The sequence below is a fragment of the Ascaphus truei genome, chromosome 1, assembly GCF_040206685.1.
Source record: "Ascaphus truei isolate aAscTru1 chromosome 1, aAscTru1.hap1, whole genome shotgun sequence".
Classification (NCBI taxonomy): domain Eukaryota; kingdom Metazoa; phylum Chordata; class Amphibia; order Anura; family Ascaphidae; genus Ascaphus; species Ascaphus truei.
In genome coordinates this window covers 530,155,204-530,180,257 of record NC_134483.1, presented here as the reverse complement: position 1 = coordinate 530,180,257, position 25,054 = coordinate 530,155,204, and the positions used below count along the sequence as shown (strand labels likewise).

Below are 25,054 nucleotides of genomic sequence, written 5' to 3'. Positions count from 1 at the left end.
AGGGACAGCAAGAAGTGTGCTTGATGCTAGGTGAATTTAAAAAAACGAATTACTGAAGGTTTTTTTGTTAGTGCAGAATAAAAAGGTTACAAACTGTAGCAATCTGTGGCAGGTGTGTGATGCAAAAAAGAACTTTGATCATTTCCTCTATACATGCAACCTATCTGCCGACGATAAGATGATAAGCTCTGAGCAGTGCCCCAGGGTTCCTCAGCACTAAGCGGGGTACAGTATCTATCAAAGTGGTACCCTTTCCTCCAAGACTCAAAGCGCATTTTTTAATGTGCGTCCGTTTGCACCAGTGGTACATGGAGACCACTTATCTACGTTTATTACATTTGAAACAAAGGTTAACGCCGTCTCACACCTAAATGTAATTTGATGGAAAATAAAATAAAACTGCACTGGTTATAGGGACACAGTTGGAGGAATCCTGTTATCTCTACTGTCCGAACTTCCCCCTATAGTCATTCCCTACAACAATCGTTGTCACAGATGGACCAAAAATGGAGCAAAGCACCTTGGTACTTTGGTCGCACACGAATCCTTTAAATTACATGCAGTAATGTCATTTAAACTAGGATTCATGTGCACCAGTGTGTTCTGTGCCTAGCACCATCTTCCCACACTATCCTGGATGGGGAATGTAAGCACTAGTGGTATATCACTTGCATAATTTGTATTGGATTGCACTAAAGGTGTTTTCAACTTAACAGTAGAAATCATCAGGTTTACACTGATTTATTTTCTGAGTGTTTTCCATATCACTGTCACTCACTCCAACTTTGAGTACCAGTGCCACGGAGGACTTTTTCTATACTACAGCTAGAAGAAGGATTCTTGGACAACCCGAGAGTCATCCAGGATGGAGGACGTCTTTCACTTACAGTATGGTGTTTCTGTCAGTATTTGACAACAATTTTTTTCACATTGTATCCTGTGGGTTCTCGCGCTAAGGTTGTGTATTTACGTCATTGTCCCATGATACATTGACACAAAGTGACACAGTGTCACAATGACACAAATTGCTCCTACGTTTGGAGCAATGCCCCATTTTGGGACACCATGCGGGACTGTACGTATCCCACTTAGACTATTTAATCTTAAATCCGAAGGTTGATTTTGAAAATACTATATATTGTTATTGTCAGCCCAAGATGTCACTGCATAAACATATGAGCACTGTCCGAGATGTGGTTTTCCTTCGGCGAGGAGCAATCCAGACCAGAGACGATATTCGGGCACAGCCGACGATATCCTGGGCCCAGCTTGCTTCCGGTGTGCGCGGGCCAGCATCAGAAGCTCAGCGTGGGACAGTCAGTGAGGGGGGCCCACAACTGGGGAGAGCCGAGGACCGGCAGCCACCAGGCCCGGCTAGAGGCCTGAGACCATCCCCAAGGTAAGCCTGTATTTTGTATGTATTTGGGGTGGGGGGGGTTGTTATGTTTTTTGGGGGGTTATATGTATTTGGGGGGTTAATATGTATTTTTCAAGTGTTTTTTTCCCCCTATATATTTTGGGGGCAGGGGTTTATATGTATTTTGGGGGCAGGGGGTGGGGTTAATATGTATTTGGGGGGTGGGGGGTTATATGTATTTGGGGGGTTAATATGTATTTGGGGGGTGGGGAGTTATATGTATTTGGGGGTGTTTTTTGAATATGTATGTAACACCCTTATTGGTGATCACTACTTTTGGATGAACCAATCAGTATCCTTCTCCCAGGCTGACACTCTCTGGGGGTTGCTTGGGCCTGTCCTTGGATACCTGAAATGTATCCAAGTCTGCAATACACACACAGAGCCTAGAGAAGGAATTAACCCCTCCACTGCCTGCTCCTAACAGGACTGACACTGGAAGAGCCCAGGAAAAAGCGGCCGGGAGACAATGCTATAGAGGTATTTGTCCCACTGCATAAGGCCTGGGACATAGTACCGTAGGCCATGCTGAGCAGATGCATGTACCCCCTGCATCTGTCATCCGCGCGGCTTTAGCAGCTGCTTCCGCACGCTTCCGCATGCGTGCGGAGGCTGACAAATTCTGAGCAGGGAGCAGGGAAGCGGAGGAGCGGTCACGTGACCGCTCACATCCAACGGGAGCGAGGGACTAGCCCCACCTCCCGCCATGCCTCCGTTCCGCCCCCGCCACACCTTTGCCCCGCCCCCAAAGCGCGCTTACTGCCTCGCCTGCCAGGACACAAAAAAGCTCCAGTTTGAGCAGGCGAGGCAGAGCAGGAGCGCGGATCAGCGCGGCCCGAGGCACCATGCCCGAGGCCTTAGTCATACAGTAGAATAATTCCCTCACAGCTTGCATGGAATCACTCCTTGACTAGGCCCACAGGAACTTGAGGCCCCTGGGCTAGTCTCAACGCCCTTACCCCCAAGGTAGACATTTTACCCACTCCCTAAGGAGCAGGCTAAACTGGAACACACTGAATTTGATAGGGTGCCATCTTTTATACCAGGGGAGAGTCCCACTCCTAAGCTTCGGTAAAATGGGCAGTCTTCCAGTGAGCCCCCCAGCCCGCCCGCTGGCACGCCCGCTCACCCACACATGCTCCAACGGTTTCCATACTGCACCTGGAAACCGCAACAAATTAACTCCTTAGGGTTGCCAGGTGTCCGGTATTGAACCGGACTGTCCTGTATTTGGATACTCTGTCCAGTAAAAAAATGAGAGGCACTGTAATACTGGACATTTATGTGTCCGGTGTCACCTCCCTGGACATAGTGACCTGACGCATCTTTCACCATTGAGTCCAGTATTTTTGGAGAAGCCATCTGGCAACCCTAGTCCTTACTGAGGGAACTCACATGCTGGCCCATGTGAGAGATTTAACCCTAACACTGCCTGCACCTTACCAGAACTTATAATGCTAGAGCCAGGAAACACATAGCCAGGGCCACTGGGCTACATGTATTTGGGGGTGGGAGTTTTTTTTATATGTAGCCCCCTGTAAACAGCACGGGCTATATATCTTTCTCCTACAGTGGTAAGTCCTGTTAAGGGCAGGCACCAGTAGTAATCATGGGTTTCCCCCCCTTCAAGCCCTGCCTGGATTGATAGATGCAAGCCCCTGACTCTGCTGCAGGCCTGAGACAAAGGGGAGGTTCTGCTGACATCATGGGCTGACTCTATTTAGTTGCCAGTTCCTGTCAGTGACAGTCTGTTCTGTCCTGGGAGTTTAAGGTGACAGTCCAGTTAGTCTGTCTGTCCTGGGAGTTGGAAGAGAGAGAGAGAACTCCGGCCTATGAGTTTGGATTGTGAGCAGAGGCTCCAGTGGACCAATGCCCCTCACCCTGATGAGGGGGTGATGGGGAGATTTTACCCCCACCCAGAGGATACCCTCTGAGGTGGGCTTTGGGGTATTGAGGCCTCCCACAGACCATCCTGGCGGAGTCCACATTTGGAGGGAAGAGAGAGGCCTGTACATACATTTGGAGGGCTGTGTGTACTGGGCTTCTGTGTGCTGCCTTGCTGCTGTTGCAAGAGAATAAAGAGACATTGCTGATTTTACCAGAGACTCTGAATGATTCGGGAGCATCCACCCTGGGACCAGGGTTATATCTTCTATAAGGGTCCTACCCCATATCCCTGGGAGTTATAGAGGATGGAGGCGCTGCACCACCACTAAAGACAATGAGGCAACTACCCCAGAATCCTGGTCCTGTGTCCCCAACAACATCGCGGGAAGCTCAGGTCCTCCTGTTCCTCACAGGTACGCAACACTCACACACGTATAGCCAGCCCTCGCACACACTAGATATAGCATCTGTGTCTGTGGGGGGGGGGGGGGGGGGGGGTGGAATATGGGTTACATATATATGTTTTTGGGGGTGGGAGTTTTTTTAAATATGTATTTAGGGGTGGGGGATTTGTGTGTATTTGGGAGGTATGTTTTTTTTGTATGTATTTGGGGTGTGGGGGATTTGTGTATATATTTGTGGGGTGGAGGGGTTGTACGTATATTTGGGGGGCTGGGAAGGTTTTTTGTATTTGGGAGGGGGGGGGGGTTTGGTATATATTTTGTGGGGGGGATTGCATTGTGGGGGAGGGAATGAGTGTGAGGAGGGGGGATTGAGTGATAGTGGGTAATTGACGTGGGGGGGAGAGTGAGAGGAGAGGGGGTGTAAGAGAGGGGGTGAGGAAGTGAGTGAGGAAAAGAGGGAGTAAGAGTGAGACACAAGAGAGAGAAATACATGCGAGGCGGAAGGAAAGGATTGAGTGAGAGTGGGGTAATTTATAGAGGGGCGGAGAGTAAGAGGGGGTGGGTGAGACGGAGGGGAGATAAATACATGGGAAGAAGGTGCTCGCAAGACCGTCGACACGGGGGGTGGAGGGGGGAGCAGTCCTGGGCCCCGGAAAAACTGTCTGCGGCCCTATATTCTGGTAAAGACTGCTCAAATTGCAAGGCCTTTCCCCAGGAAAGCGAAGTGCGAGAAACAGCTAGCAGCGTCCGAGGGAGAGCACCATCAGCACGAGGGCGACGTGCTCACGATTGGGGTGAGAGGCGTGCCATTGCTCCCTGGCGGCTGCACGTTAGATGTCGCTGCGCATACACCACCATGCATTTTCTGCTGGCGCAAACAGCAAAGGTGTCAGCATATGCATCGTGTGGCTGCCCCCCCTGTGCCGACGGGATGTGGGGGGTTATAAAGAAGCCCACATCATGCGCAAGAGGGAGGAAGGCGTGGGAAGCATTTATTGCAATTCATTTGCGTGGATTATTTTTTTTCATATTTATTTATTCATGATTTATTATTATTAGCATATCTTATTATATTCCAAGCGAGGAGGGAAGAAGTCTCAGGCATGGCTGTGTTTACTTTTCTTGCCCTAGTAACAGTGAGGAGGCTCATTAATGCAAAGCTCATTTTCTTCCCTGCGTGACATCTTCTGCTGTTGCCATGGATACCCAGAGCTGTCATTCACCTCCTAGACCCGCCTCTTTCTTTTACCGCGTTGTCATTGGCTGGGGCTCCCCGTCAGTCATGCCTCTCCCAGTAGGTGATTGGTTGGGAGGGGCTGCCTGCGGTTTGTACGCATGCGCAGTGAGAGCTGGCCTGACAGGGAGCGGCTCTGTCATCGCGGTGTGATGGCGCAGAAAGGCCCGCCGGGGTCCGGCAGCGAGGAGAAGGGAGGGAAGGATCCGGCACCGCGGCGCAGGGCCAACTCTTCAGGCAGCCCTTCCACCTCCACCGGGGAGAGGCTCGGCTCCGTCCACCTCCCAGCCCGGCCGCGCCTCGGCTCCGTCCCCCCCCCGGCCCGGTCGCGCCTCGGCTCCGTCCCCCCCCCGGCCCGGTCGCGCCTCGTCTCCCTGCGGAAAAACAGACCACGTAAGTGTGGGTGTGAGTGTGGGTTTCTATAGTACGGCTAAGGAGTGGGTGTCTATAGGGTGGGAGTTAGGTTGTTGTGTCTAGAGAGGTGTGTGCGCAGGGGGGTGTCTATAGGTGGTGCGATCTCGCAGGCTGGCGCCTATAGACGGTGCGTGCGCAGGCTGGCGCATATAGGTGGTGCGAGCGCGCACAGGTTGCTTATGGGTGGTGCCTATAGGTTGTGCGTGCAGGTTGGTGCCTATAGGTGGTGTGCGCGCGCGCGCAGGTTGGTGCCTATAGGTGGTGCGTGCGCGCAGGTTGGCGCCTATAGGTGGTGTGCGCGCAGGTTGGCGCCTACAGGTGGTGCGAGCGCGCACAGGTTGGTGCTTATGGGTGGTGCCTATAGGTGGTGCGCACGCAGGGTCTCGCCTATAGGTAGTGCTCGCGTGTGCAGGAGGCACCTATAGGTGGCGTGCGTGCAGGTTGGCGTCTATAGGTGGTGCGCAGGTTGGTGTCTAGTGACAGGGGCAGGCATAAAGAACATTTTTAAAAAATGCATTTAAAAAGGAAAAAAAATATTCTGGAGGGGAGACTGCAGACGCGGGAGCCGCTAGGATAGAGGGGAAGGGAGAGAAGGGGATGATGCGAGATCGCTGAGAGAGCGTGGGGTATAAAGTATAAGCTGAGAGAGCGTGGGGTATAATGTATAAGCTGAGAGAGCGTGGGGTATAATGTATAAGCTGAGAGAGCGTGGGGTATAATGTATAAGCTGAGAGAGCGTGGGGTATAATGTATAAGCTGAGAGCGTGGGGTTTAATGTATAAGCTGAGAGAGCGTGGGGTATAATGTATAAGCTGAGAGAGCGTGGGGTATAATGTATAAGCTGAGAGAGCGTGGGGTATAATGTATAAGCTGAGAGAGCGTGGGGTATAATGTATAAGCTGAGAGAGCGTGGGGTATAATGTATAAGCTGAGAGAGCGTGGGGTATAATGTATAAGCTGAGAGAGCGTGGGGTATAATGTATAAGCTGAGAGAGCGTGGGGTATAATGTATAAGCTGAGAGAGCGTGGGGTATAATGTATAAGCTGAGAGAGCGTGGGGTATAATGTATAAGCTGAGAGAGCGTGGGGTATAATGTATAAGCTGAGAGAGCGTGGGGTATAATGTATAAGCTGAGAGAGCGTGGGGTATAATGTATAAGCTGAGAGAGCGTGGGGTATAATGTATAAGCTGAGAGAGCGTGGGGTATAATGTATAAGCTGAGAGAGCGTGGGGTATAATGTATAAGCTGAGAGAGCGTGGGGTATAATGTATAAGCTGAGAGAGCGTGGGGTATAATGTATAAACTGAGAGAGCGTGGGGTATAATGTATAAGCTGAGAGAGCGTGGGGTATAATGTATAAGCTGAGAGAGCGTGGGGTATAATGTATAAGCTGAGAGAGCGTGGGGTATAATGTATAAGCTGAGAGAGCGTGGGGTATAATGTATAAGCTGAGAGAGCGTGGGGTTTAATGTATAAGCTGAGAGAGCGTGGGGTTTAATGTATAAGCTGAGAGAGCGTGGGGTTTAATGTATAAGCTGAGAGAGCGTGGGGTTTAATGTATAAGCTGAGAGAGCGTGGGGTTTAATGTATAAGCTGAGAGAGCGTGGGGTTTAATGTATAAGCTGAGAGAGCGTGGGGTTTAATGTATAAACTGAGAGATCGCTGAGAGCGCGGGGTATAATGTATAAGCTGCGAGAGCATAGGGTATAATCTAAACTGCGAGATAGCTGAGAGAGCGTGGGGTATAATCTATACGCTGGGAGATCGCCGATCAATTCAAATAAGGATAGTATAGATTAAAATAAATTATATATATATATATATATATATATATATATATATATATATATATATATATATATATATATATATATATATATATATATATATATATATATACATACACACATACACACATACACACGCAGACGTGTATATTGTATTTGCGCTAGCAAAGTACGTAATGCTTTACAAAACAAAAAATAGAAGATGGGACTTTAATACAATAAGTGCTGCAAACATAAGCACAGATTCCCACAGTCATCCTGAACCATGGGCATAAGGATGTTGCCTCCTCTTAAGTTGGCGTTAACGCCCGCTCTGGTGCATTAACCAACGGTGGAACGTGATGAATAACCTTAGGGGGTGGGCAACTCCAGTCCACAAGATCCACAAACATGTCAGGTTTTAAGGATATCCCTGCAGGGGGTGCCCTGTTGGCTCAATTAGTCCCTGCTTCAGAACAGGACTGATCCACCAATTGAGCCACCTATGCTGAAGCAGGGATATCTTTAAAACCTGACCTGTTGGTGGCCCTTGAGGACTGGTGTTGCCCACCCGTGCTGCAAGTGATATGGTGGGGGGCTTGCCGAGACTAGTAGAAGGAGTACTGCACCGACACACTTTATTCGAGCAAATACCCAGTATGTACCTGGCAGATACCTGGAATGCGCCGCTCCTCACCTCTGACAAGCCCCGTTGCGTTTGCCTTCCCAGCCTGGGTTCATGCCTGGCTGACGGGTCGGCTGATCTGTTAAATGATAATGATTAGGATTTAATAGGCTGCAATGCTTCGCGTGTCTACCAGATGGCATAAATTCATGAATTGTAATGCAGTATATATATATATACTGTGCAGTATTGCAGCCAGCGGGAATAAAATGCTTCAATCCCTGCTTGGAAAATACCTCAATGCACTCGGGCAGAAAACAGTCACAAACCTCAATACACCCGGGTATACCCGAATTCGTGGGACTAGCCGAGCTCGAATAAAGTGTGTCGCCAGTGTAAGTGCAGATGGCTGGACACACTATTAAATGGCAAGCTTTTTACATATATTTGTATGCTTCCTTGTTAATTGACTTCTTGCAGAACTGTCATGACAATGGGCTCTCTTGTGTGTAGTCGTGATTCAAAGGCTATGGTAATAGGGCAGTGTCGGGAATATTGATGTTCTTTTCTGCCTGGGTTAAGTCTGGAGTCTGGACCTTCATGACTGATCATTAATTTCCACGTTGGTTGCTTTTAAAATGGTTACTAACCCTTTCATTGCTGAAGGATGTGGCTGTGGGTGCTTCCTATCCGCTTTGGTTGCTTCCTATCTGCTTTGGTAATCCAGAACCCATGACTGGGGATGACTGAACCGTAACTGGTCATTTTCACACTGCTCTCATAATTCAGGTGTTACTATTATCTCGTATTACTATTGTTGCTGGCACCCCTGGTAGCCAATAATTATTACGTATTAATTTGAATGCCTATTTAGATAATAGCCTAATTCATGTGTTTTTTCATCTAAATGATTTTTTTTGCTTAAACTCCTTTTATCCATATGAAAATATCATGTATATGTTGTGCTGTCCCCCACACTTTTGTGGTGCCGGCAAGTCAATTATTGTGACTTTTAATTCAACATACTGATGACAATGTGTTTATTACTTTAGGTTATTATTTTATAGCACCAATATTTTGCGTTACAAACTTCATATTCTATTTGATGTTTTGGGTGTTCATAATTAATTTTTGCAAACAGTTGTATGTTCTGTTTCAATTGACACACTCTCCTTTTTATATACTAGAGTGTGTACAGTATATATACACGTATGTAGGCTGAAGGAGTGGCTGAATCGATAAAGGGATAGACAGACTGAAGCAGGGGAGTCCTGTTCAAATCCCAGTATCGGCTCATGTGATATTGGGCAAGTCCTTTTTTATCTCCCTGTGCCCCCGTCCCCAAAATTAGATTGTAAGCTCTACCGGGCAGGCACTTGTGCCTGTAACATTCTATGTACAGCGCTGTATATACTGTCAGAACGACATAATAAAAATAATATAATATACGTATCCCTGTTCCCCCAATTCCAAGGTGAATGTAGTAGGAGGAACACCACAGACTTGTGTATATATGTTGGGTATTGTAAGCTGTATGTTGAAGGGCCCTCACAGTGAGAGGTTCGCCTCTAGAATTCTAGGGGGTTATAACACAAAGCCACAAGGGTCTTAACTTGTGTGTCTTTTGCCCTAGCCTTTCCTTGGTTTGGCTTGGATATTGGTGGGACGCTGGTCAAACTTGTCTATTTTGAACCCAGAGATATCACTACTGAAGAGGAGCAAGAGGAAGTGGGCAACCTGAAGAGCATCCGAAAATACTTGATCTCAAATGTGGCCTACGGACAAACAGGCATTCGTGATGTACACCTGGAGCTAAAGGACCTCACAATGTGCGGCCGGAAAGGCAACCTCCACTTTATCCGCTTTCCAACCCAGGACTTGTCCGTCTTCATTCAGATGGCCCGCGACAAGCAGTTCTCAAGTCTTCACACATCTTTATGTGCCACCGGTGGGGGAGCGTACAAGTTTGAAGAGGAGTTCTTGACTGTATGCATTTTATTTTATTACTAGCTGAGAGACCCGGCGTTGCCCGGAGGCCGTGAGGGGGGGCGTGAAAGGCAGGGGGGGGCGTGAAAGGCGGGGGGGGCATGAAAGGCGGGGGGGGGGGCATGAAAGGCAGGGGGGGCGACACACACACACAGTGTCACACACTGTCACACACACACTGTCACACAGACACACAGTGACATACACACACACACGTCACCTAGAGCGACACACACCTCTACTTCCGGCCGCCGCCATATTCTCACTCGGCGCCGCGAGGGAAGAAGGGTGTCCTTCTGGTTGCGCCGCCATCTTAGGCGCCGCGAGGGAGGAAGGGGGTCCGCTGCCTGTTCCCCCGCCGGGGATGGAGATGAGGGGAGCGCCGGGAGAGGTGAGCGGAGGGGGTGTAATGTGCGCGCGTGTGCACAGGGACAATAAAGGTAATGGACGCGTGCGGGCGGTGTAATGTGCGCGGCGGCGGGCATATATGAGCGGTTTACACGGGTATGTGGCCAGAGAGCGGCCGGTGTAATGTGCGCGGCGGCAAGAGATGATGTGCACAGGGACAATAAAGGTAATGGACGCGTGCGGGCGGTGTAATGTGCGCGGCGGCGGGCATATATGAGCGCTTTAGACGGGCATGTGGCCAGAGAGCGGGATGAAAAGAGATGAGTGTGTGTGTGTACACAGGCCTGACAGTGTGTGTGTGTACACAGGGCTGACAGTGTGTGTGTGTGTGTACAGGTTGTTGTTTGACAGGGGTGAGTGTGAATGTGTGTGTACACAGGGGTGACAGTGTGTGTGTGTACAGTGTTGAGTGTGACACTGAGTGTGTGAGTGTGAGGGGGTGACTGTGTGTACAGGGTTGTGTGTGAGTGTGGGGGGTGACAGTGTGATATGTCAACTTACCAAGGAGTCCTCAGAGGTTCTGGGCGTGTGGTGTGACTGCAAGTGTGTGAGAGTGAAGGAGGTGATGTCACAGTGGGGCGTACCTCTTGGCCAATGAGAGTCACGGACCAATCAGATTCACCGCAGATAGCACTAACCTCACTAACCATTCGATTTTATATATTAAGATAATAGATCAGAAGTAGCCAACTCCAATCCTCAAGGGCCACCAACAGGTCATGTTTTCCGGATAACCCAGCTTCAGCACAAGAGGCTCAATCAGAGGCTTAGTCTTTGACAGAGCCTCTGATTGAGTAGCCTGTGCTGAAGCAGGGACTGATTGAGCCACTTGTTCTGAAGCAGGGATATACTGAAAACCTGACCTTTTGGTGGCCCTTGAGGACTGGATTTGGGCCACTCCTGTAATTGTACATTTTGGTGTTGTGGTTAGATCATGTACTTTGTGAGCTTGTATTCTAACCCAACCTAAAATGTCAGTGATATGCTATAAAATAAATATGTACAGTACTAAACTACCTAAATCTGTCCCCATAATCCTCTGTCTTTTAAATTCTTAATCCACAAACCTTTGTCAGAATTATATTTGTTTTTGTAGACATTTAGATAGCTGTATACAGTACAGTCTTTTTATTTTTTTTGTATTAAATGAATGCTGCCAGTACTGCTTTGGTCTTCTTTCATTAAGCAGAAACTTTAATACAAGCGTGTTTTACTCAGCACTGCTTTTATGTTGCAGCGTTTTCAGTTTGTAAGGTTATACAGAAATTATTTAGCATGATATTGTCCGATCTATGCTTAAATGGGCATAAAGAGTTTACTATGCAACTTTAAAGCAACTGCCCCCCGTCCCCATTTTTTTCAGCTCTATTGTTGGCTCCTGAGATATTTGCATTTTTATGTGACATACAATGAAAGTCACGGAGGTCGTCCAATAGTTAGCAGTGATGTCATTTTCAGATAACAGCTTCCTATTGGCCAGTGAAAGTGAGGATTGGGTAGGAGCCATATTGGTTTCCCAAAAGGGGCCAGAAATACTGGTACATAAAAAGGTACAAATAGCATGGGTCAGCCAAAAAATAAAATATATTTGAGTGGGGGCTGCTGCTTTAAGTGCTCGAGTCGTCTGTTAAACAGCTGGCACTCGTCCAGAACTGGATACATGGTTTGTGTCTGTCCCAAAGCCACTTTCCTAATAACCCATCTTCTGTTGGCGAGTATGCATCCTTGATTACCCCATGGAACAAGAAACTCGCCCTTCCACCCCAGAACTACACTGAAAGTGGATTGAGGGATTCATTTTTGGTTCAGATGATGCATTTATTTTCAGCTGAATACATCAAGACTTTAGAATAAGTAAAAAGCAAGTACATTGTCTTTATCTGAAACACACAATTACAATGCGTTTGCCCCATTGATTTTAAATGAAGAACAAATGATTTCTTGGAAATGCTCAGTAATGATGTTTGCAGCTGAAGTGAGTGCACCACCATACTGCGTGTGGATTTAATGAGGAGTGTTTGCAGCCACATTGTGCCGAAACCTGTGTAGTTTGTATGTTGGCGTGTTCAGATCAGGCACTTACATTTTAGTGGGAAACATTTTTTTTTTAGCTCCTGCCATATAAAGAACAAAGTAAAGCTACAGAACAAAAGCACACAGCCTACATGTTTTTATGCCTCATACGGTTTTAAACACTGCAGCTGACCACTTTGCGATGGCTTGCGTTTGTGTCAAAGCATTTAACAAAGTACAAATTCAACAACCCATGCAGGGACCTGTATTGCGTGCGGTTTGCCATATTGTCCTGTCCTTTTGTTAATCGCATTGGAAGTGTGTTGCTTTCAGCTTCACAATCCAATGTCGGTAAAAGATGTCCCAGCATGCTAAAAATCAAGGAAAGCGTTTGATTACTCACACGCAAGCTGTTTATTTGCTTTTACAATGAGATTTACTATGATTTAGTAAATGTTTGTGTTTATATGTAATTTATTTACGGTATTTGCTGGCAGGATTTGGTAATGATAAAATGTTAAAATATGGAGGCAAAACAATGTCTGGATCACTAATGTTCATTTCCCCTATATTTCACTCGCCCCCCCACCCCAATAAATGCACATTGACATGAGCATAACACACGCACGAAAATAATTCAGTCCTGTAAGTGAAATGGTGTAATGAAGATTCCATGTACATGCCACACTCGAAGCTCAAGCAGAGGCACTTTTTATTGACATTATTATCTTTGTCTTGCGTAAAGCATGCATGCACACCACGTAAAAATTTACTTTATTTCTACTCTCTGGCATTACCAGATTTTATTAACAACCATAGAATTAACAAACCTAGGAACACACTTTATATTGCATACTAATATTATTAAACCACATACTGAAACACTAGCATTACTTGTTTGTCCCCAAAATATGGCATACCTCTGTGTCCACAAGGGGTGAAAAACACTGCATTAAGTGAGTTTAATTTATGCTAATCAAACTCTTTATAACCTTTTTTGGTGCCTAAGGTCTGGTGTCTCTTCCAGAATAACGGCGGCTTTGGTAGCGCTCACATGATCACAGCGGGCCCAACCGATGACAAAAACTGCAGTGGGGTTTCCCTCCACTTATGTTTGGATCGCGTATAAACACTGTATTCAACCTCCCTTAGAATAACAAGCAATATAGGCCTCTCGCCAACCAGCTCTGATGTAGCAGGGTCTTGACGGAGTAGTGTAAAAAAACAACTCTTATGCTTTGGGGAACACGTTTTTAATTCCATTTAGTTCTACCTGTACTGGGGCGAATGTCTGCTATAAACCCCTTGTGAAGCAGACTGAATATGAGAAGAGTCCTTACACCCTGTAGGTTACAGTTCTTGATCAGTAATAATCATTGCAGTTTTGTGTACATGCTTATGCATATACTGTGTTTCTCTGACCTGTTCATTGCGAACTCTAAACAACATATTTTCTTTTTATCAGGTGGGGGGACTTCAACTCTGTAAATTGGATGAATTGGATTGTCTCGTCAAAGGAGTTCTGTTTATTGACTCTGTTGGATTTAACGGCGAGTCGCAGTGCTTCTGTCTGGAAAACCCTACAGATCCTGATGGGTGTCAGAAAATCCCATACAATCTTGAGAATCCATATCCTCTTCTTCTGGTTAACATTGGTTCAGGAGTGAGCATCCTGGCTGTGTATTCCAAAGATAACTATAAGCGGGTGACTGGGACCAGGTACGTGGTTGTTGATCAGCAGTTGTTTGGAAACGCCAAAGAAGCCTGCTGCGCTCTGGCCCTTATCTCTGCGCGGTGCGGCCCTCTGCCCAGTCTAAGCATATTATATTCACTGTTAGAACCACTCAGCGCTGCTCGGAGCTTGATTTGTTTTATAAAATCAACGTTTACGTAGTTACACATACTGTACCCTTTGGGGCATAGTAACATATAAAAAGAGTCAAGTCAAAATTCTATTCTATTTAGCATATCATTTTTGATCATATTTATGTCTCCATTACTATTACATCCCAAATAAGTTTCTGCACTGATCTCTGAGGAGGAATACGAGTATTTCCAATGGACTCGTGTTTACAAAATCTATACGTTGTATGTTGATGCCGTAGATCAGGGGAGGCTAACTCCAGTCCTCAAGGGCCACCAACAGGTCAGGTTTTAAGGATATCCCTGCTTCAGCACAGGTGACTGTTGACTGAGCCTATGATTGAGCCACTTGTGCTGAAGCAGGGATATCCTTAAAACCTGACCTGTTGGTGACCATTGAGGACTGGAGTTGGCCACCCCTGATTTTAGATGACAGCCTATGGAAAAGTTAAATGTTTCTGTTGAGTGGTTATTATGTAAACCACTAGGACTATATATGTTATTTGCAGATGGCCCACGATGACAAGAAATTAACCTATTGAGAAGTCTGAGAAAGATGTATTATCAGATGTATACTATAATAAACACTTTCTCACTTGTAATAATAATGGCATCGTTATTTTCTGATATTCAATAAAACATTTGGAATTGAATATACAAATATTAGAGCAGTTAATTATTATTTTTTTCCAACACGTGACTTCCCATATTCCCCTCATTAGGGTTTCTCACGCTGAATAGGAGTATAACATTCTGCGATATCTCTCTGTCTGTCTGTCTCTCTGTCTCTCTCTCTCTGTCTCTCTCTCTGTCTCTCTCTCTGTCTCTCTCGCTGTCTCTCTCTCTGTCTCTCTCTCTGTCTCTCTCTCTGTCTCTCTCTCCCCGTCTCTCTCTCTCCGTCTCTCTCTCTCCGTCTCTCTCTCTCTCCGTCTCTCTCTCTCTCTCTCTCTCTCTCTCCGTCTCTCTCTCTCTCTCTCTCCGTCTCTCTCTCTCTCTCTCTCTCTCTCCGTCTCTCTCTCTTTCTCTCTCTTTCTCTTTCTCTCCGTCTCTCTCTCTCTCTCTCTCTCTCTCCGTCTCTCTCTCTCTCTCTCCGTCTCTCTCTCTCCGTCTCTCTCTCTCTCTCTCTCTCTCTCTCTCTCTCTCTCTCTCTCTCTCTCTCTCTCTCTCTCTCTCTCTCTCTCTCTCTCTCTCTCTCTCTCCGTCTCTCTCTCTCCGTCTCTCTCTCTCTCTCTCTCTCTCTCTCTCTCTCTCTCCGTCTCTCTCTCTCTCTCTCCGTCTCTCTCTCTCTCTCTCCGTCTCTCCCTCTTTCTCTCTTTCTCTCCGTCTCTCTCTCTCTCTCTCTCTCTCCGTCTCTCTCTTTCTTTCTCTCCGTCTCTCTTTCTTTCTCTCCGTCTCTCTTTCTTTCTCTCCGTCTCTTTCTTTCTCTCCGTCTCTCTCTTTTTCTTTCGCTCTCGCGCGCTCTCTCTCGCGCGCTCTCTTCTTTCCCCCAATGTTTACTTTCATGTATTATGCACTTATTGCTAAACGTATTAATACAGGAAGGAGTATGTCTTGTTTAACATCTCTGCAAAGCAAATCTTTCATGGGAAATAAATCTATCTTTTGTTCAGATGGGAGGAAAAATCCCTCCTGGTTTTTATTGCCTTGAACATTGGATCTTGTCATTTTCCTTTTGTGCAGCCTTGGAGGGGGAACATTTTTCGGTCTATGCTGCCTTCTTACTGGGTGCTCGACTTTTGAGGAAGCGCTGGAAATGGCGGCGCTAGGAGACAGCACAACGGTGGATAAGCTGGTGCGCGATATTTATGGAGGAGATTACGAGAGATTTGGCTTGCCAGGCTACGCAGTGGCTTCAAGGTAACAAGATGCATGTCTTTTTTAGCTTATTCTGTATGGCGACCCAAAGGGGAGAATGTGCCACAATTGCCATCTTTTTGCTGTTCTTGTCAACTCTCTTCCTGGGGTTTCTTTTTTTTCATATGTGAACAAAATTACATTTTGTGCCTCTTCCTGAAAAGATTTCTTTTCAAAAGCTCTGAGATGATTGAAGAAGACCCCCAAAGCAGATTCTGCGTTCCTGTACTACACGCTACTTAGAAAACCGCGTCATTATTATAAATCTGAGGTGATCCCCATGCAATTTCAGAATAATAGCTCTTGGACACAATAGATCTGGGAGTTTGGCAGATTCAACATTCAAGAGTTGAATGAACTCATTTATTTGTTTACGTGAGATGATGTTATTAGCTAGTTCATAAGGAGGTCTGTACTGTGTTTTAGTATTTACACACAACTTGTTGCTTCATTACATAGGATTTGTCCATATATCTTTAAGAAATGATTTATGTTTTGCCTTTTAAATGATGAAATCTTACATTGTCCCTTTTACTTTCCTAAATCAAATGAAGCAAACACATCCGGCTCTCCTTGATTTTGGTGCATTTTCTGCAGTAAAGACATTAGCGGAAAACAAATGGCAAAAGATGCTTAGGGCCTCACTTTACGCCCATCCTTACGCCCCTTGCAGTAAAGAAGTATACTGATCATTTTCTGTGATGACTTCCTGGAAGTTCCTGGACTTCCTGGAAGTATTGCTGTTCAAATGCAGGCATAATGTATAACGTATGTATGGATTGAATGAGTCCTTTTATGTAGAATTCTTGCATTCACGTGTTGTATATTGCCATGCAGTTGTGGGAAATATTTTAGATAATTGTCTGATCTGATTACACCGTCAATAGACCTTTACAAAGAGTAATATAAATGAAATATAAATCAAGCCAGTGTTACAATATCCTATTGTATTACTCTGTGTAATGGGGAATCAGACTCTTAGCAGCACAGCGTGCGCTTTGTTACTACAGGGAAAAAGGGGTGTGATGTGATGGTGCACAATCATCGAGCTCTTGTGTAAATTTATGATTTCCAATTAGTACTCAGCTGAGGGGTAGCCAACTCCTTAAGGGCAACCAACAGGCCATGTATTACGGATATACCTGCTTCAGCACAGGTGGCTCAATCAGAGCCACCTGTGCTGAAGCAGGGATATCCTGAAAACCTGACCTGTTGGTGGCCCTTGAGGACTGCAGTTGGCCACCCCTGCTTTACATCTATGTACAATTGAAAGCAGTTTTTGGTCTTATCACACACTGCAGGACTGTGGAATGCAAATGAATAAGAATTTTCATTAAAAAAGTGTCAAATTGATTCACAAGCGCCTCTGTGCTTATGAATGCGTATTTTAAATAGTTTTAGTTAAGACCAGGCATTTAATTGTTGTGAGCCACTGTTTTTCTTTACATTACTATTAATTTCCACTTTTTGTATCTTTTCAGTTTTGGAAACATGATGAGCAAAGAGAAGAGAGATTCGGTTAGCAAAGAAGACTTGGCTAGAGCAACGCTAATTACGATTACCAATAACATTGGCTCCATAGTGCGGATGTGTGCTCTCAACGAGGTATGGATTGTATGAAGTGCAGCAAAAATGTTCTGCGTTGAGCTACCATTCCTCTTAGGGGCCAGATTAACTTAGCAGTGCCACGAGCTAGAACGGGAATGGGCCCTTGGGTGTCCTATGAAGTAGCACCGCCTGGCAAATGAGGTCCAATGTCTCTAAAGAATCCCTGATGCGCGGAGAATTCGAGATCCTCTGAGCTTTCAGCTTCTTTACAGTGCTGCCTTGTAGCATCTATGTCAAGCAGCATTGTACAGGGCTATGAAAGAGCAGGGAGCTGTTCATCTGTTCCCGACGGGGCTTATTTTAGTTACTAATACAGTATTGCCTTCTAAGAAGCGAATATTCACACTCTGCTATAGGCACATTCTGTGTCCAAGCCTAGAAAATACATGGACAATTCATTAGCCAGATAAAAGAAGTACCAGTTGGGCAAAATGTGATTGAACTTAAGGCCACGCTTATAGTGCTGGCGACGCGACCGATGACGTCACCCGTCGCCACCAGCGAAAGTTGCAATTTGATTTTTAGCAACGTCGCTGGCGACAAGGCCAGTGACAACACTAACGGTGGCGGGCCGAGCGATTTGATTGGTTTAAGACAGTCACATGTGGCGACTGTCTCTAAAAAAAAATCACATTTAACCGGCTTCCAAATTTTTAGTCGCTCTGTCGCTCTGTCGCCGTCGCTCTTACTATAAGCGCTTGTGACGGAGTCAATTGATTTTGTTTTGGAGCGCCGTCGCAAGGCACTATATGCGCAGCCTAAGCCTATAATCTCCCTAGCCCTTACTGCTACTATACCCCTGCCCACCCTATCGGTTTTAAAGGGGATTCTGGAATAGTTACCAAATGCTTTGATGTATTTTTGCAATCTTTCCCTAATCTCTTTGGTGTTTTGTGTGTGTTTGTCTTTGGCTGTTTCCAGTGTAAGCCAGTGATAAAGGGGGCAGATCAATACTTACTAGATGAGGTTACAATTACACAGGCCCGAAAGAAATAGAAATGTATTCATTCTACACAGACGGCAAAGAAGTCCGAATTTCTACCTTTATGTATGATTTGATTTAAGTAAACGGATCACATACAGTTATTAAATATATTTTTGCCTGCTATGTGTGGGCCTCACCTGAACATTTAAAAATACATGTGATTTTTGGACATTATTGGGTACCTGATATAGTAGTATAAATGAGGCCAGTAAGCTTATTTTTCTTAGGGGTAATATCCATAGGCCAGAATCATGGTCCACTTCAACCTGCATTTTAGTTTCATACAGACACTGCATCTTTCAGTGTTAACTGAGAGTTAGATGTGTTGGGGAAACCTGCCTCTTGGGTGTTCCCTGGAAATCTCATGAAAGTAATGCATAGTAAGTGACACCCTATTAGCGCGTGCGAGGTGTGTTCCACTAATGCTGTAAATGTTCACACGCGCCAGGAATTTGTATTCTGTAATGCAACTTGGCAAATGTACATACTAATTACTGTTCTTTGTGAGTCTTAACAGAAGATCAACAGAGTCGTGTTTGTGGGCAACTTCCTTCGTATTAACACCATTTCCATGAAGCTCCTGGCCTTTGCCTTGGAATATTGGTCTAAGGGACAGCTGAAGGCTTTCTTCCTAGAACATGAGGTATAATACAGTTTCACTGTAACTTGTAGTACCCGCTCAGCTCATAGACAGGGAGACGGAGAGAGCTATTGATCTATTTGCTGTTCTGTCTAGATGTTTTAATTTATCAAGGAAGCTTCTTTTTTCCCTCCAAATAGGCTTTATTGCAATGTGAGAAGTTCTAATGCCACAGGTCACTTCATCAGTAAATCCCTCCTGACCATAACAGTAAAATATCTCTATATACAGTATGAGGCACATAGAGATGGCACAGCATGATAACCAATCTCCAACCTGTTGTAGTTTGTATGCCACACATGTAAGCAGAACTACACCCGCCCTGATGTGTGGCACGGACATCCTATCTCTGGGTATTTTGTTGGGGAGGAGTGATCAACAGGATGAGATGACGCATCTGGGTCAATTTTAAACATAGTGAGAACAAAAACGTAGCGTACCCCAATTAATTATATATAATTCCATTGCATTTGAAAGCTGTACCCAAATATAATTGGAAAACAAATACAAAAACCATGAGCGCCTCCCATATAGGCATGCAATGTCTTAGCGAGATTCTTCATTTTAATGCCAAGCCTTTTAACAAACGAGTTGTTTAGTTGCATCTTTAGGTCCAAAAATGATATAAGACCGCTAGCCCCATCAAGGTAAACTCAATTTAAGCAGGTATCTCCAATAAATGCATATTTCTTGTCTTGTGAACTTAACATCGTGAAATATGTGAGAGCCTAAAGGGTTAAAAGGAAGTCTTTAGGCCACCTGTGATTTCAGTGCAATTAAAATTCCCTTATGCGCACACACACACACACACACACACCTTGTTTGTGTCATCACCTTCTCCTGTAGAGAGCTTCAGACTGCCACATTTGTAGAAATGTTTTATACCTATTTGTTAATTGGCGAGGAGTTCAGAACCCAACATTTGGGACCAAAAAACTATTTAGCAAAATATATAATTCACTGTCTTTAGAGTAAAAGCCATACAGAATGAATCTGTAAAGCAAATGTAGGACAAATGTAGGACAAATGTGTAGCATTAATGTACCGTAATAATGAGCTGTGTGTGCATAGCGCTAAAACCAGTTTTATCCTTGTTTATTAAAGTAGAACTCAAATTTAGATATCAAAGTTTGAGTAATTGGGTTATAAAATACTACTCACGTCAGACTGGGGACTTGCAGAGATATGTAACATTTTAGCTTCATATTTGTGAGCAGAAGAGAACTTAAACTATTTGTTATTGCGGGTCTGGGGTTTTACTAATCATATTTTGGCTTCCATACGTATTTATTTTTTCTGTGTGTGTGTGTGTGTGTGTGTGTGTGTGTGTGTGTGTGTGTGTGTGTGTGTGTGTGTGTGTGTGTTTTAAAATATGGTGACTTTGTGGTTTTAATGATTGGTTCCACTGAATACCAGATCTGCCTTAACTGTAATGAAAGAAATGCGAATCAGCACTGTGCTTAATATTACTTTTAGGTAAAACATTCCTTTTTTTAGTGTATACCAATAATAGTTGAGACTTCTGAACTTGAATGGCACTGTTTGTAATTAAACTGTACTAAAACATTTTGTTTTATTTGTTCAAGGGCTACTTTGGAGCAGTGGGGGCACTTTTGGAGCTGTTGACCACATCCTAATTATTTAGCCTCTATTGAACATTTGACCGTCTCTGAAGCCATCGAAGCCATATCTCGGTGTGTTTTGAAGGTTATGCATTGCACACTAAGTTAATCAGTGTAGTCTTTGGTAATTTTAAATAGCAAATGTTATGTTAGAAATGTGTATAATGAGTTTAAAACAGGTCAGTCTTAAATATAATGCATACAGGCATTCCTTGGTTATTCAACGGAGTCCGTTCTGGAAGTAGCGTTGGATAGTGGAACAGTTGTAAAGTGAGCCCCATGTTAATCAGTGGCGGTGAGCGTTGGATAACGCATTCAGGCGTCAAAACGTACCAAAGGGTTGCATGGTAAAGCGTTGGATATGCCATTCGTTGTAAAGTGAAACGTTGGATAACGAGGACTACCTGTATTTGCATTTTAATGTTAGTGTCAGACCTACTGCTAAATATTGTATTGGTAAATGTTCTCTCTTGTAAGAAGTCAGCGTTCTGAATCCATCTCCCTTTAACTCCGTGGCAGCTTTAATGTCGCCTCCTATTTCTTTAGGTTTCTGGCTTTTCGGTGTGTAATGAGAATGTCTGTATTTACCTTCTTTTTACATTTTTTGGTATAGATTTGCAAGATGCCATATTGGTAGGATATGATAAATGTATTCAGTGTGTCTGCTCTTCGGATCTGTACCCTTTTTGTAGTGCTTGTATTGTATTGTATTTTTTGTACAAAATGAGCCCTCTGTAAATAAGTCTCTTCGGAGCAATGCATTTATATGATCAATTGCTACAAGGAAAAAACAATCAATTATTGCATGTTGCTCTCCTGTCTTTTTTTTTTTTTTTGTTTGTTTGTTTGTTAGACATTTTTATGACTCCGATTTAAGGTGTCACCAACTCCAGTATGCATGAGACCAGGCAATATGCTGTAAAGACTTAGTGCACTATGCCAGTAAAGCAAGGTGCACAGAAGCTGCATCGGGTGATCTTCTCAGGATCCCTGTCCTGCCAGCTCTAAGAAACAGTCTGTAAATATCTCTAATCTGTGCGGTAAATCACAGTTACGTTCTATAGGGATTTATGCGGGTAAACAGTATATATAAATGCACTTGCCAAAGATCAGAGCGTGTGTAACTTTAACCACAACATTTCAGGTCACTTTAAAGCACACTTGATTTATTGTTTACATGCCAATTATTATAACTTTTACTTAACGGCTTTTAGTGCCACAGGGTCATGCCACCCAATCCCTCCCCCCGTGGCCATGGGTTCTCTTGCACTTTGGAGTGATCACGTGATGCTGTTGCTGTTCCGGCTGGATGTGACTGGGAGTGGCCAGGCCCCTTCAGTGTGGTACGTGACCGGGTACAGCCCCATAAAAAAACAAACTAGGGGCAGTGACGTACGATGTGCGTTGCCATGGCCACTGAAAATAAGTGACGTATGTGCCAGGGGGACCCCTAGATCCCACCCTGTGAAACACCTGGGAACTAAAAGAAACAGAGGAGCTGCTCTCAAGTAAAATAAATCGGCCTTGTAACATTTTTAGTTATTTCATTATTTACCATTAGGTTGTTGACACTTCGTTCTGAAAGTTTAGCTTTAAAACAATAAACGAAAAAAAACGTGGTTACAATCATTGAACATACCACACAGAATCACCCATGGTTGCTATTTTTAAGAGCCCATTTTACATGAATAATTGTTCTGAAATAGATGACCACTGCTGTATTTTGCAATAAGGTGTATGGTCAGGATTCTTTGGCTTTAAGCTGTATTCCTATAGAACAGTATATAGTGGAATTGTTATTAAATAGAACACAGCGGCGTTACCATGTTTGATGAAATTAGAAAAGTTTAAAAAAAAAGAAAAAATGTTACCCAGCTAAATGGGACTGGTTAATTTAAAGGCATTTCAAAGGTGACGTTCCTGTAACCGCACTTAAAAAAAAAAAAAACCCCCAGAGTAAGGATTATTTATTGCCTTAAAATGCAGACATTCTGTGGGTGTTGGCTGCGAGTTAATCCATGTGCAGGGTTTTTGGAAATTAATTGTAGTACTATTGTTAAGGATGAGAACTCCATTACCAAAAATCTCTGCAGGATTTCCACATCCTCATTTCCTGTGTCCTCTCTGTGTCCAGGCATGTGTGATAGAACGAGTACATGTACAGAAGGGGGTGACAAAGGGCCTATCCCTTTTTACTACTGCATAATGTTTGTTTTTATTCATTTTGTAATAAAATGTTTACTTTTATTAAAGGAAATGGCGTAGTGTATTTGTTTATTTGGTCATTTCGAAATAGCTGTTGAAATTATTTGCATATCTACTTATTTAAAAAAAAAACAAAAAAACATGCAAAGCCAACTGGATTTGGTGTTATATTCTATGTATTATGGTATTGTCTTGTGATTTCACAAGCTAATCTGCAGAATAACCCACATATACAGTATATACGTGTAAGCCATCGGAGACAAAAGCTGTGGATAGCCGTGAGCTCATGATCATGTCTACTTAACTGTGTGTCACTTATGTGCATATTCACATCTCCGACAGGTCCCCCAAACCTGCCTTACCCTTTAATCAACCAGCATACGGTAGTGCATCACGTGTTGCTGGTTATGCCCTTAGACCTTTTGTTTCCTGTCCGTGTGCAGGTGGTTGCTGTCCTTACATACATACACTGAGACCCAAAAGTCAAAACAGTGGTCTGTGCATACAGTAGGTTTGCTGGACATGCACCATTTTGACTCAGGCTTTGCGTTAAAAGCTGTGCAACAGAAGGCATGTGATGTAAAGGATCCACATTAAAGGGGGTAAGAAGCATAAAGTGATGGTGTGCTTATTTGCATGTCTTTACCCAGAGTACCTGGCTGCAGTGGAAGCACTGCATGCTGTCTGATTGTGGGGTAAGGCGGAGCTGTCAGAGATGTGAATGGGCACATATGTTTTCTTTATCATTACAGTACAATAGAGCCTTCGTGTCACTTTTACTCACCATACTGTTTGGTTTTCTTAAATAATATTTACTTTTGACTAGACCTTGGTAAGATATATATTGTGTTTATACTGTGACTCCTGGGTTCATTATTTCTGTACACTAGAGGGTGCAAGAGCATTACATTCAAGACCAACAGTAATAACCAGAAGATATTGAAAATTATCTACAATGCAAGTCCCATGCAGGCTCCTGAAGCCTGCTTTAGTCTCTTATAAGATTTGGGGTGTGGACATGCAAATAGCACGGAGTGTGTCACTTGTTCAGTTCCACCATTGTGTTTAACCTTTTCCCTGCTCTACCGATGTAACTGGCCCGGGACTCGGCACGCTAGAGGCCCATGTGTGCCATACTGGGTACATTTAGTGCTCGTTTTCTAAGGGCTGACAGGGAATCTCTGCTCCATCAAAGCAATGAGGCTGATCGGAAGGTGAAGGCCCTCCACTCGGCTTTATCTGCGGGGGGTGGTCAGTGCCACGTGATCACATGGTTACAAATTCCATAGGTCTGGTGGGAATGGTTGTACAATCGGCAAGCTTCCGGCTCCAGTATTAATGTGCACACCTTGTACGGTGGATGTTTTTTTGTCAGATTTCTACTTAACGGTATAGTTGATAGTACGAAAATATACTAAATCTTCAAGTATACAACAAAAGACAAAAAATACCCAATGCTACATCTTATGACAAAATATATAGTTAAATACTTATCTGTTTGTCTTCTCAAAAGTAAGGGTCATTTAGTTAAACTCTTTGGCCTAAGCGTTATAAGCCTGCGGCCACGTCACAGCATGACCAGTATGCAGGTCCTAACACTACCTGTGAAATTTCTCATTTACCTGTGCAGCGAGAAATGTCTTAAAGCTGCAGTTCAAGCTGCTGTTTTTTTTCCCTCCTATTGAATATGTGCATCAATACAATCTGCACACTGACAAGTGATTAGCTAAGCTGCAGATCGGTCTGTTCTCCTGTAATCAATCGCTTGCTCTGGGCTACTTAATTCAGTTCTTGCACAGCATTTTGGGCAATGTAGTTCCTGAAATATGATTGACTGGGCAGTTACTAGATACAATTGGTGCACTGCTAGAGAGAGGGCGGGGCTCAAGAGCCAGAGCCTATCAGAAGGGGAAGGGGGCTGCCACTTTGGAAATGCTTCCTACATTAGAAACATTAAAAATGTCTTTAATTTTTTTTTCTTTATTCAATTTAAAAGCTACAAGTATTTTCTCATAGTACAGAACTGATTTATTAAAAAAAAAAAAAACACATTCGATATTGCTTGAACTGCTGCTTTAATACACCAGTCTTTCACAGGTGCATGAAAAAAGTGAGCTTAAT

General features: G+C 44.3%; 2 protein-coding genes across 5 annotated transcripts in view; both read left to right on the top strand.

The window, feature by feature from the left end:
* The window catches only part of LOC142466903 (uncharacterized), a 346,156-nt gene that overhangs the window by 23,920 nt on the left and 297,182 nt on the right, over positions 1–25,054 (top strand). The gene's annotated exons all lie outside the window — the stretch shown is intronic.
* On the top strand, positions 5,041–22,997 carry PANK2 (pantothenate kinase 2). 4 transcript variants are annotated; one of them, XM_075572462.1, is made up of 7 exons: positions 5,042–5,335; positions 9,383–9,735; positions 13,622–13,875; positions 15,700–15,876; positions 17,355–17,478; positions 18,984–19,109; positions 20,693–22,997. In XM_075572462.1, exons 1-7 carry the CDS (start codon positions 5,044–5,046, stop codon positions 20,741–20,743), a joined length of 1,377 nt encoding a protein of 458 aa, XP_075428577.1. In that variant the 5' UTR covers positions 5,042–5,043; the 3' UTR covers positions 20,744–22,997. The 4 variants fall into 4 exon arrangements, with proteins under 4 accessions (XP_075428585.1, XP_075428577.1, XP_075428596.1 ...); XM_075572481.1 differs by having other exon boundaries at positions 5,043–5,335; positions 9,447–9,735; XM_075572470.1 differs by lacking the exon at positions 20,693–22,997 and having other exon boundaries at positions 5,041–5,335; positions 18,975–19,110.

What these genes read in the sequence shown, in the direction of transcription:
- PANK2 (XM_075572462.1), top strand. Translation starts at nt 5,044, where the DNA reads ATGCGCAGTGAGAGCTGGCCTGACAGGGAGCGGCTCTGTCATCGCGGT. An exon ending in TTGAAGAGGAGTTCTTGACT is followed by an intron (nt 9,736 to 13,621) that starts GTATGCATTTTA and finishes TCTTTTTATCAG; the next exon opens with GTGGGGGGACTTCAACTCTG. An exon ending in CTTTCTTCCTAGAACATGAG is followed by an intron (nt 19,110 to 20,692) that starts GTATAATACAGT and finishes TATTTGTTCAAG; the next exon opens with GGCTACTTTGGAGCAGTGGG.